This window comes from Podarcis pityusensis, assembly GCF_964106645.2.
Source record: "Podarcis pityusensis genome assembly, chromosome: 10".
NCBI lineage: Eukaryota > Metazoa > Chordata > Lepidosauria > Squamata > Lacertidae > Podarcis > Podarcis pityusensis.
In genome coordinates this window covers 40,166,125-40,179,322 of record NC_138035.1, presented here as the reverse complement: position 1 = coordinate 40,179,322, position 13,198 = coordinate 40,166,125, and the positions used below count along the sequence as shown (strand labels likewise).

The 13,198-nt window shown below is 45.0% G+C and overlaps 1 protein-coding gene across 2 annotated transcripts in view; it reads left to right on the top strand.

Moving 5' to 3' along the window:
• Positions 1-663: 663 nt before the first annotated feature.
• Positions 664-13,198, top strand: part of ALX1 (ALX homeobox 1) — a 30,795-nt gene continuing 18,260 nt past the window's right edge. For both annotated transcript variants that reach the window (XM_080971512.1, XM_080971513.1), the window contains exons 1-2: positions 664-896; positions 6,985-7,289. In XM_080971512.1, coding sequence (XP_080827638.1) covers positions 674-896; positions 6,985-7,289 — 528 coding nt within the window. In that variant the 5' untranslated portion in view covers positions 664-673. The remainder of the gene's footprint in view (positions 897-6,984; positions 7,290-13,198) is intronic.

The following is a 13,198-nucleotide window of genomic DNA, read 5'->3' as shown; positions in this document are numbered from 1 at the left end:
CCTTTCGGTTCTCTTGGCGGTTCCCACACAGATCCCCCGCCCCGAAGTGTAACTCCCCGGAGCTGGCGCTGCAGTTTGGCAACGCGTCGCGGGAGCCCCCCCCCCCGCTTTTCTTCCTCTTAGTTTACCGCGAAGTCCAGAGACCGCGGCGGGACACCCTCCCATCCCGCCTCCTCCGCCACGCTCCTCGTCTTCCCTGAGCTCCAGATCGCCGGCCCGTTTCCTGCTGCCCGTTCATACGGGCCGAAAGCAGACCAGAGTCCCTCCGGATCGCGGCGGCGTCGCGGGCGAGGGAGGGGGAGAAGGCAGGAAGAAGGCAGGGGGTGGGGGAAGACGCCTCTCGACTTGCAGAAGTCAAGGCGAAATGTGAGTTGGCTGCGGTTGGCCAGGGACTCTTCTCCGACCCCCCTCCCTCCATCATTCGCTTGTCTACCCATCCGCTGTGGGCCGCCGAGGTTGCGGCGGGGAGTGGAGAGCGAGGGGGCCAGAGACTGGGTGGAGCCAGCGGAGGCCGCAGTTTGGAAAGGTTGCGCAAGAAGCCCCCGCTGCGCTTCAAGATATAAAAGCGCCGTCGAGGCGCCTCCGCCGCAGCACCAGCGACTGCAAGAGCAGCAGCAGCAACAGCAGCAGCGACGACGACTGGCCAGGCGCGACCGCGGCTCCGTCGAGGATTATGGAGTTCCTGAGCGACAAATTCGGCCTCAAGAGCCCCCCGGCGGCGGCGGGCAAAGGAGGCGACTTCTACCTGGCCTCCGGGGGCCCCCTCGAGCACGTAATGGAAGCGCTGGACGGCGGAGAGGCCTTCTACGGCAAAGGCGGAGGCAAATGCGTTGCCCAGGCCGCCTATAACCCGCACGCCAGGCTGGACAGGGCGTCCCCGGGCAGGGACGGCTCCGGTGAGTGAAGGGCTGGCCGCCACCGCGGCAGGCAGTCCGCCCGCACTGCGGCCCAGGATTTGGGGCGAGTGTGTGAGGTGCGGGGTGGGGAGAGGGTGTCCGAAAAGCCGTCCGGGATCCGCTGCTTGGAGCGGCTCTCCTCCGGAAAGGGGTGGCGTGGCCTTCTGTGTAAACGGGATCCGGGTCGGCGAAGCGAAGCGGGTTCTTTTGAGCGTCTGCATGCAGAATGTTTTTGGAAAAAAATTTTTGGGGGGCGTGGGCAGTTCTCTCCTCTCCAGCAAAGCTCCTCACATACACACACGCACGCACAGCAGGCCGGACAAGATTGTGGCCCAATCCACCGCAGATTTGGAGTGTTCTTCTCGGGAGAACACCCCCCTCTTTTTCATCTCAGAAGAATCTGGGGCGCAAACGCGGTTTTCTAAAAGGTGATGGCGCCTTGGAGGCACCTCGAGCGGGGACGCTTCTCTCACTGTGGAGAAGCCTCGCCAAAAACGGTCGCCACCTTAGTTATAGAATTTAGATTAGTTTCTCCGCAATCCCAACAGCCCTGGCCAGCTAGAAACATCCCGATCCGAGGACTTGGAAGCCCGCAAAAACCGGATAGCTAAAACCGGTTTCCTTCGGGGAGGAGAGTGTTTTTAGACGGGCCGCTCATTAAATGATGAAAACGAGATAAAAGTTGACAATGTGAAGGTGATGCTCCTCTTCTGTTGCATTCTGATTTAACTTTAACTGACGCCCGTGCCTGTAATTCCTCCGTCGGAAGTTGCGGCAGCCGCCAAGATCCAACGTCAATTCATCCCACCAGCAGCCGGCTGGTTTGCAAAGAGGATTTTACCTTCCGACGGCCTCGGGCTTTTCTTCTTCCTCTTCTTCCCCCTTTAAAGTCCTCCTTCGGGTGTCACGCAGTTTGGAGGCGTTCAGCTGCCCTTGCTTTTCTAGTTGTTGTTTTTTTTTCTCGTGAGCTCTGAAGCTGCCTCCCGCAGGACCTCAGATCCGCTTCCCCGCTCACCCCTGTCTTTAGGGATATGAGAAAGAAGGTAGCCCCCAAAGTCAGCATTTCAAAAAGAAAACACTCCCCCGACTCCTTTCCTTCTCCGTCTTTTCCCTGAAAGCCAAATCTGTGGAAGGATTTACCCCCGGAGTCTGGGAGGCGAAGGAGGGACCATAACGCAAAACAGAGAGAGGAACCGCGGAAGGACGCACATTTCGGTCTTGCCCTGCTATAGATTAAAATGGGCCTTTTAACTTTGCGCGTGTATGTGCTTATATATATATATATAGAAAGAAAGAGAGAGAGGTTGTAAAGGCTTTTGGCTACTACTGTTATTACTCCTACTACTATTAATAGTACCCCGCCCTTCTATGTGGGTTGCCCCAGACACTCTGGGCGGCTTCCAAGATATTTAAAACACAATAAAACATTACACTACAATAATGCCTTTATCTATCTAGTGTGCGAATGCCCTTTACCCACGTATTATCTTGATCGTCTTCTAAATCCGTCTGTCATCTATGGGTTTTAAGCATATGTAATAACAAAAGTTGGCAACACAAACATAAACGGATAAATTAATAATCTCATCATATAGACTAAATTATAACGACAGGCAAAACGGCGGCGCGCAGTTTAATTACACAACAGAAGGAAACAAGGAAGACATTTAACTGTCAGCAACAGAAAAGGTAACAGCCAGTTATCGCAGGGAGTCGCGAATAAGCCAAAATGATCCTTCGGGAGCGGCTAAAATGTCCCAAAGCGACGAGAGAGCTCTAATGAGTGTGTATGTTCATTATGAATGCTATTAGGTATATCAGAGCATTTTATATCTTTATGCTATTACTGAGGAAATTGGAAGCCGAAATGTTTAACTGCCCGACTTACACCCCCCCCCCCATATTAATATACATATTTTCCCCTGATCGGTTGCATTCGTCCAGGATACGGAGTGTACTTGAATGCACCACCATTTTTCTGATCTTCTCTCACACTACAATATTCTGTCACATCCGATCCACAATCCGGTTAAACCATAGTGCTCGAATCTGACTCCAATGGTTTTAAATTCAAATATTATATCTGCTTTTTGGAGATCAGTCGCCCGCCCTCCCCATCTTTGTCCGCTGCTACTTTCTTTACTTTAGACTTTTCTTGACTGAAAACAAAAGAAACGAATAAACAAACAAAAACTACCACGGAAGGAGCAAGCAGGGGACTGCTTTCTCCCAAAATTCCGTCGGCCCATTTTATCCTTTCGCTTACTTTTCTACTCACCGGAAGTGCTGACTAAGTTTGCTGGAACATCTGGTCGTGTCTGTAGTAACCCTCCAGTCTGCCAGCGCTCCAGAAAAACGAGAGTTCACAAACCAAAATGCCAATCCAAACCGTCTTAAAAAGCACACAAATGTTCAGATCGTTCTTGGTCAGTTTCCTCCTCTTCCTCACCGTCTGAAATGTTGATGATAACAGTTCTACAAAATATGCAAGCCATTACAATTGGTAATACCATAGGATCATAGAATTGGAAGGAACCGGCCAGAATCATGTAGTCCAATCCCCTTTCAGTGCAGAAATATTTTGCCCAACTTGGGGGTCGAACCCACGACCCTGATATTAAGAGTCTCATGATCCACCGGTTGACCTATACCACTTGGTGTTAAAACCAAGGGACACGTCTAGTAAAAAGAAAAATCTCGTGTCTACTCGGAAGTAAATCTCGTGGACTTCAATGGGGCTTACTCGTCGGTAAGTGTGCCCGTTTAGTTGCTGCCGCGGGTCATGTCAGTGGCAATTATACTTCCGCCCCTTATTTATAGATGCCATTTATACTTCCGGCTTTTGATGAATTAACTTGCCTTTGGGCATCATCCGTATGCTTTCTTACACCTTCCTGATCGTTGCAAATAAACCCCACAGATTTCCATTAGCATTGGTTGGAATGGGGCTCGTTAAATGTTCCCTGGGGAGGGGAAGAAGACTGTGCTGCGCGTGGTACATTAGGTAGCAAAATCTATAAAAACTGTCGCAAAAGGCGCAACAACAAAAACCTGCTTTCAAACACCCAGTTTTTCATCTCGGAATGCAGCGCGACATTCTCTTCCTCCTTAACCTGCTCGCTGCCGTGTGTGCTTTCAAGCCGACAAACCAATGCGATGTGAAATGTTTATTGCAACCTCGTTGAGTTTAACGAGGTTGGAGATCTTTCCCATTATATATAGCGTATGTTAAAGCAAGGCGATTAAAAAAGGAAATTAAGCCAAACGATAAAAGAAGCCTGTCTGAAACTTTTTTTATGTCTTGTAAAGTGGGATGGATTTTCTTGCCAGCAAATGTTCCCCGGGCCAAAGATTTCACAGCAGAATTTTGATTCTGTTTGCTTTAACGTTAGACTCAACATTTGCCTGCCCTTTGCCGTGACTGTGAAATCTAAAAACGATCAGCTCTGTTTATAGTTCAATATTTGGAACAGTAATGAAGAATATAAAAATGAGGGAAGTATAAGGAAATTTTTGTAATTCCATGCATCAATCTGCCTAAAAATGTCTAAATAGTAACAAACGACACATCTATTATCCTGCTGCAAGAGGTCTGTAAATACGATTCTTATTCTGAATTATTGGAATGCTGCTTTGAACATTTTGGAATAGTAAACCTAAAATAAAAGAGAGAATCAATACTTCAGTAGGAAGCACAAGCACAGCACAAACTTATGTGGCAGAATATTCTTCTAGGTAAGTTTTTAGATCACAGCCTTAAGAATCAGGTTTTTTGACATCAAAATGCAATATTTTCCTTGGTGCTTATAATAATGGAATCTGTTTTTTTAAAAAAAATAGAATAAAAAATACTCCCATTTTAATATTGTTTGACAGCAAGTTCACACAACTTCCAAAGGCAATTATTTTAAGTGTGTAGGACAAAAGTGGGAGAAAAGACCCACAAGATCCGTAGGCACAGAAAAAGTGAAATAATCCCTGGGGAATCTAACATTGCATGTTTGTGATAGGTTTGCCATAATTTGTATAGGTTTGGTTCTTATTTCAATTTGGGTCAATGCTGGAGGGCAGTACTGGAGCATTTAACAGAAAGTAATACTAGTGGTAGGGTGTAAATCGTTGCTGGTTAGCTGCCTTAAATTGGGTACCTTAACTCTATATTTTTAAGAACTTATTGCTGAGAAGACTTGACCTACTGTGAACTCCTGTTCTATTTTATAGCCCCAAACTACATTTACTCAGAAGTAGAGCCCTATTAAAGTCAATAGGAAATGTGTTTGCAGCCTTACGTGGGTGCTGGCTTCACTGATTTCAAAGGTGCTTACTTCTAAGTAAGTGTGCTGTTATGGGTCGCAGTCTGTGTCTGGTTAAAATTACAGAAAATGAACAGGAGGGTGTAAAGAAATTACAGGGAGTGGCAGAGAGCGTTAAAACAATCTTGAAAGGGCAGCTTGGGTGCCATCCTTTGTAATGTTTTACTGCCCTGAAGGACTGGAATTTCTCTACTCCCCACCTGTCAAAAGAAAGGGGGGGGGGAGTTGGAGATCATTCAAATCTTGTAACAGGCTGCATCAGTTATCTCAGAAATATTTAGCAAAAAAGGCTGGGAATTAGTTCAGAAGCTAAAGGGGGAAAATACTTTAATCCTTATCTTGGGCAGCAAGTGTTTTTTCAAAGATAAATGGTTCTTGTAGGACGAGTGCAAAAATATAGGAAATAATCTCTTTGACTGAGTTATGATTTTGAAGAGAACCCCCACCACTTTGTAAAAATACTCCTTAATTAAAAGCAAAGCCGCTATACAAAACCAAGAGCATTAAAAAAAAAAAAGTGGGGCGTTTTTATTTTTTTTTCACTCCCTTCATTATTCTTGATTCGCAAGTGCGCTTCTTTTCCACATACCTTTCTTACACACTTCCCTCCCTTAACAATTAAAAGCTACTATAATGGCTTAAAAAATGAAATAGTTTGGAAATTCATCCAAACAAAGCACTTTATAGAAAGTTTTCATATTCTCTTGGGTCTCTGCATATTTAAGCAGATGGAATTCTCTTACTCCCAGGTAAGCATGCAAAGGGCTATTGCTGAAGTACTTGCGGGTGAAAGCTGAAATAGGTTTGGAAGGGACAGAAATGAACCTAAGCACACTTCTAAGAACAGATGCATAGGACCGCAATGTGCCTTTGTAAGTCTATTTTGATCTGATGTTTAATACTACTACTACTACTACTACTACTACTACTACTACTAATGTATATGCTGCCCCAGCCACTCTGGGTGGCTTCCAACAAATTGAAACATTAAGCACAGTAAAACATCAAACATTAGAAACTTCCTTATACAGGGCTGCCTTCAGATGTTTTCTAAACGTTAGATAGTGGTTTATTTCCTTGACTTCTGATGGGAGGGCATTCCACAGTGCAGGCACGACTACTGAGAAGGCTCTCTGCCTGGTTCCCTGTAACTTCGCTTCTCGCAGTGAGGGAACCGCCAGAAGGCCCTCGGAGCTGGATGTCAGTGTCCAGGCTGAACCATGGGAGCGGAGACGCTCCTTCAGGTTTACAGTGTCTATTATTTGGTTTGCTTGCACTGCAAAATGCATAGTTGTGATTTGAAATATAGGCGTCTCAAAGCAAATTCTCTTTGAAACTCCATGGGACTGACTTCCAGGTAAATGTGGTAGCTGGCACTTTGCAAGAATGTATTCCAATAGCATGACTTAGACAGCAACCCTGTAGATCGGGGCTAGCCAATATGGTGGACTACAGTTGCCACCATCCCTGCCCATTCCCCAATCTGGCTGGCGGTGATGGGAGTTGTAGTTCAACAAGATCTGGAGGGCACCACACTTGGTGGGCACTTTCCCTGGGAGTAAGTCACATTGAACTCCAGTAGGCATGCTAAGGTTCAAGAAAGGCAGGGCTAAAGGCAGTTGTTAATATAAGCAGTCTGTGATTCTGGCATGGACTCTTCCTCTTCAGCTGTAGCCATTTCAATAATAATTCCATCCCCACTTCCCCGCAAAATGCTTCCAAATTTAAAAACGAAAGGAACCCCAACCCAGGCTTGTTTTCCCTTTGCTGTACAGTGAACTATGGAATTACCAAAGTGGAAGGTCAGCCGCTTCACACCGAGCTGGGGAGACCTCTGGACAACTGCAACAGCCTCCGCATGTCCCCCGCCAAAGGGATGCAGGAGAAAGGCGAGATGGACGAACTGGGAGATAAGTGCGACAGCAACGTTTCCAGCAGCAAGAAGAGGAGGCACCGGACCACATTTACCAGTTTGCAGCTGGAAGAGCTGGAGAAAGTGTTCCAGAAGACACACTACCCCGATGTTTATGTACGGGAGCAGCTGGCTCTGAGAACAGAACTCACCGAGGCCAGAGTTCAGGTAGGAGCTGCGGTTCCATCCAAAAACAAAGCCGCTCATTCTGGAGGCTAAAAAAGCTCATTAGGCTGAGCAAGAGCCTTGTCTGAATTATCCCTCAGACAGAGGAGGATGTTGTGTTTCGATCTGAGGCTGGGCCAGCTGACTGCGCGTCTATTTTGGTAGCTTTGCTACTCAACCAGTAAGGCATGTCAGCAGTCGTAATACTGAACAGATTGTTTCAAGGGCTTCACATTATTTCAAGTCCCACACAGCTTTAGGTACCTGACTGGATGCCTCTTTCTATAGGTGCCGAGCTGGGTCTTAAGATCTTCCAAAGTGGCTTTTATCCTCTGAGTATGGTCTCCTTTTGAGGCATGAAATAGACAGAGAGGGGTCTTCTCAGTGGTGGCTCCCCATTTCTGTGGAATGCTCTCCACAAAGAGGCTAATCTTGCAGCAATATTAATGTCATTGTGGTATGAGATGAAGGTTTTCATATTCTCCTAGGCCTATTTAAAACAACAAGTAGTTTTTTTTTTAATCTAATATCGGCAATCTTACAGAATATTATATGTCAGTTCCTCTTCTGGTATTGGGGAAAGAGGGCTAGCAGTTCAGTGCATTGCCATCTGTTGAGTAATAGCCATTGTTTATTAAGTAATATTTGTAACTGTTACCTCGGCTTGTTTTTAATATTTTGTTGTGTGTCACCTAGAGGCCGAGGTATTAGGTGACAAATAAATTTGATAAGTCATAGCCATCAGCACTAGCAGCTGTTGTTTCAGCAACTCTCACAACAGTCCTGTAAGGTGGACCAGGGTCAACGGGCTGAGACTAAAGCACAACGGCTTGCTTAGTTAGGGACATCTACCAAATTTGTGGGTTTTGAACTGAGCCAGACTAGCCATATTTCACATATTCAGGGCTTTATTTTTGCATGATGCCAAAAGTGCCTTTGTGCCTTTGCTGCACTGTTTGCATTCTGGATGTGGGTGATGTTAATGAGGGAAAGAGAGCGGAAGAGAGGAACACATAGTTCATGCAATACATTAACATTATGGGCTCTGGAAATGCAAAAGCCAGTGTAAGCAATCACACATGACAAGGATTTGCATCTGCAGAATGGTTATACAGTGTTGCACAAGAACTATCCACAGTCTCTAAAGTGTTATAATTACAGTTTCTATGTCTCCGAACCATTCTGGACAGTGAGCTGACACTGCTGTGTGGCATTAGCAGTATTTTACTGCTAATTTACTTCTTCTTTGGCGATCACTCGTAGCTGAGTAAGATTGTCTTCCATAAACACGGTTTTAACAATGAGTCCGTAAGTGACTGTGGAGGCCAATTCTGGATCCACACGTCCTTCCATAGTGGGGACTGTGGTTTCCGGGTGGGAGTTGAGCATGGTGAGGGTTTGCCAAGCTTAGCACGTTTCTCCCTTTCATCATATCAGTATCTATGAGGTGTTTTAAAAAGGATGGAATCTTGTATCCTATGGTCTATTGCATTAACCTGACAGGCTTCTATGCTTTGTTGTTAATCCCCCATGCTTAATGAATAATGCCATGCTAATTGTTGGCTTAAATATCCTTGTACATCTTTGAATGTGAACATTGATGACTAATTAGGGCTGTTTAACACATTACCCCCACCCCCCTCATTTTAAGCTCCACACATCTAAGCTATTTAAATGGTACACTTAAAAATGCAAATTATGAGCCATGTACATGCAACCATCCACACAGCTAGGACTGGCAGCCTGTGACCTGTGAAGCATATACGGTACTCAGTGGCCAAACCATTATGTAATGTATGAAAAGGCTTCACATTAGTTATAGCTATGCTCTTCAGTGTACGTTCTCGGAAGCAAATCCCACAGAAGTCAGCAGAGGCATGTTCAGAAGCTTGAAAACATAATACACACTGATGCTTAAAGGAGAAATGGGTGTGCAGTTTAGCATGGTTACATCACTGGGGTCATAAACATAAAACAGTTCAAAGTAGAAGTTTTTTAAAAAATACATGCCGTCCAATAAACTCTTGCACCTACTGTGGGTGTATTGGTGGAGACAAGATGGGAGAACATTCTGTGAATCAAAGAATGAGACGAAGTCAATAAAGAAACTGAAAATTCAGAGACCAAAATTTGTTCTGCAGTACAGTACATTGATTCCAGTGGAACTTACTAAACATGCATGCTTTGGCTAACTTTTGTAACTTAAAAATAAAAGTATTGGTTTCCTACCCCCCCTCCTACCCCCACCCCCCAAAAAAGATTAATCCATGGAAGTTTTTAGAAATAACTGCTGTCCATTTAAAGCAGTCTTCCTTGAACTGGCATCTTCTATATGTTTTGGATTCCAACCCTCAAATATCATTTCTAAAAAGTTGGAGTCCATAGCATCTAGCAGACCCTGGGTTGGGGAAGGTCATTTTAAAAGCATTTGCATCTAGAAAAACATCCCGAATACTGTAGCTAAGACCACAAAGAGTCTTGTGGCACATTAAAGACTAACAGATTTATTATGGCATAAGCTTTCATGGACTATAGGTCATGTCACTTCATCCGATGTATGGAGTGTTATCCTGAGTTGCAGGTATGTATAAATACCATGGGGTTTTGCATGTGGGGGTGTTAGCCATGAGGTCAGAGGGAAATTGAATGCAGAGAAGTACAGACAGTGATAAATACCCAATTAGCAATAGTAATTCACAAAACAATTGTTGATGACACAGAGATCCTGGCATTGGTCAGCCAATTAACATGCATAACGTGCTAAAATCCTTTGTCTCAGTCCAGTCCTCAATCGCGAGGACTGTGTGGGTGTAAAAGATGCATGCAAAAACATGAAGGACGGAAATCTGGATTATGTCTTTTTACTGTTGCATATGTATGTATGTGGGTCTTTCTTTTCATTTTTTGATGGGGGAAGCACCACCCTTCCTCTAGGCTTTGGCTGTCTGGATCACTGCCTAGTACCTATTGGCCTGGGTCCAAAGAACTGCTTAGACTCAGGAAAGGGATTTGCTTGTTTCCCAGTGGAATTTTTGGCTTTTCTGTCAAACAGCTGACTCCCCCATGGCCATATCGCAAGCCACTCTTGAAACTTCTCTTAGTTTGCCATGTGCCAGGGGAGAATATAGCAAGTTTGAGGCTGCAGTTCTAGACCAACATACCTGGGAAGAAGCCCCTTTGAATTCATGGGCAAGGGCTGTAGTTCAGAGATGGAGCATCTGTCTTTGACCTAGAAGGTCCCAGTTTCAATCCCTGCTGTCTCCAGGAAGGGCGAGGAAAAGCTCTTGCTTGAAATCTTGTTGAGCAGCTGCCAGTCAGAGCAAGCAGTGCTGAGCCAGATGGACAAATGGTCTCTGACTTGGCATAAGGCAACTCCCAATGTTCCGTATCATGTTCCTTTCAGGCATGGTGAGCTTTCACATTGCTGTTAACAGGGGCAAGGAGTGGGGGTTGTGCTGAGCAGTCTCACTTCCAACACCGTGCTGTTCAGCCTGCCCTTCCTCTGATGTCTACACTAACAGCACCAACATCTGTAGAGAGGGTGCCATGGAACCGGAATGCTTCCAGATTCCATTGAAAGCTTTGGGTGTACAGCTATGCACAAAACTCTTCACTGCAGACCTTTGTAAAGTAAGTGCCACCCAGTGGTGTAGCATGGGTTGCCAGCACCCAGAGCAAGTAATGTGTCTTCTAAGGCAAGTATTGCACCTGCTCAGGCTGGGGCACCACCCCTGCCATGAGTCTTGCCAGCCATCCTCTCTCAGCTCCTGCCTGGCATGCTGCTCAGGTTTGATGAGCAGGTGGGATGGCGAGCACCTCTTGTCAGGGCAGCAGCTGCAGAGGCACACCCCTAAAACTTTTTGCACCCGTGTTTCGCAATGTGGAGGCAACCAATGTCTAAAGGGAGCTTCCAAGTTGACATGGGTAGGATTGCACTGCAAAGCTTTCACAACCAGCTTCTCCGTTCTTTGGATCCTGCCCACTGAGCCGAATCACGTCCCATTGAACACCACAAGATAAAAATGGGAAAACAGTTTGCACATGCAGAAAATGCTGCAGATCGTGATAATTTGCAAACCAAATGAACCGTCAAATTCAGTGAAATATTTTTTCATTAGGAGGTAATAGATTTTTACAGTCTCCTCAATGGATGCCTGCCTTTAGGAAGTTTTGTACAGTGCTAAATCGGGAGAACAGCTACAGAAGCTGGAATTTTTTTTTTTTTTTAAATCTGAACAGAATAACTGACAATGTGAGGTTTACTCTTCAGACTGAATACAATTTTGTAATTTGAAAAGGCCTTGCTAAGAAATAAAGGAGACAGATATTGAAGCATGAGGAACTGAACAAAGGTGTCTGTTTCTGAACTTTTCAGGGCACTGGCACTCATAAAAAGTCAGTTTGGCAAGATATGCTCCTTCACTAGCAGATCTGCACATAACAAAACAAACAAACAAACAAACAAACAAACAAACAAACAAAAGACATGGCTATTCTCAGAATTCTAAAATGACATCCCTCCAATTGCATTCCTTCCCCTTAAATCCAGAATGTTCAGCAACTCTTTAGACTCTGGATTCTCTTTGAATGTCTTGGTGCCAAAAAATAAACAAATTGGAGGTTATTTTTAAGTGTGTTTCGGAGAGTAAGTTCACAGAATCCAGATATCATGCTTTCAGATTACCTGCCCCCTTCATTTGTACCTTGATGTTGACATAATTGCAATTTCTGTCAACATCATTTTACACTCTTTGAGTAGAGTCAAGAGATCTGGCCGTAAGTGGGATGGAGCTTAGCTCAGATTTATCTTCTGGGTTGCAATAAGTTTGGGCTCTCTCACGCCACATTGCTGTCCAAGATGGGTAAAGGTGCCAGAATCAGATCTGTCTAGTTTTGTGTGGAGCACGATAAAGAGAGCGTGGATTTACAGTCTGTATATATTATGTGCTCTCCTTGGAACAAAATTGCTGGTTTCAGTTTCCCCCCTTGAGAATGTTTATTTTATGCTTTGTGTACACAGAGATTTCCGTGCTTATTGAACTAAATGCCCTGGATTTTTGCATTTCTGATCAGCCTACTGAAAAAGGCCAATGCAAGAAACTGGGGATCTTTCTTCCTCCGAGTCTTCCATCACAATATTAAGCAATTTTCAAAGGCCTGACATCATTAGAGACCCGCATCTGGCTAGGCAGGGATAACAAGCAGCAGATTGTTGCCTTGTTTTGTATAGGCAAATGGTTACTTTATCTTTGCCAAGAGCCGGCTTTGAGTAAATCGATGTAAACAGAAACATTTTGGGGGAGTGTCAGCATTAAAAAATGTGGGTTTCTTCCCCGTCAGTTCCTTTAAATTCAAGCAAATTGTTTTATTTAGTTTAGCCAAATGACTGGCTGGATATGCTCCGTACGTCTCCCTTCCGCGGCATTTCATCAAGATCCAATTTAAGTTTCGTCCTGCATCCATGCCGAGAGAGTCAGCCTGAACCTAATTTATCAGACTTGTTCTCTTTCCTGCCGCATGTCAGTGGATTAATTGGCACCCAGCTTAAGGAGATTGTCAAGGACTTTTTCAATGAAAGGGCCTCATTACTAAATTCCCATAATATGTTCTCTCTGCCTCCTGCGGAGACAGCAAGGGGGGAGGGACTGGTTTCTTGTAGCCTTCGGCACAATAGATAATACAAATTTGCCCACAAGAGGTGCAATCCTGCAATTGGTTAAGGACTGGAATAGCCCCATTGACTTCAGTGGAATTTCTGCACGAATCACTAAGGGCAGGATTGCACCGGCAGCCTAGGTTCATAAAAAGAAAAGAAATGCTTAACAGGTTTGAGCCGGGGTTGTGCTTTGATTGTTTTTTGGGGGGCATTTTTCAAAACTGACGCATTAAATTCGCAACGGGTCTATGGAAAT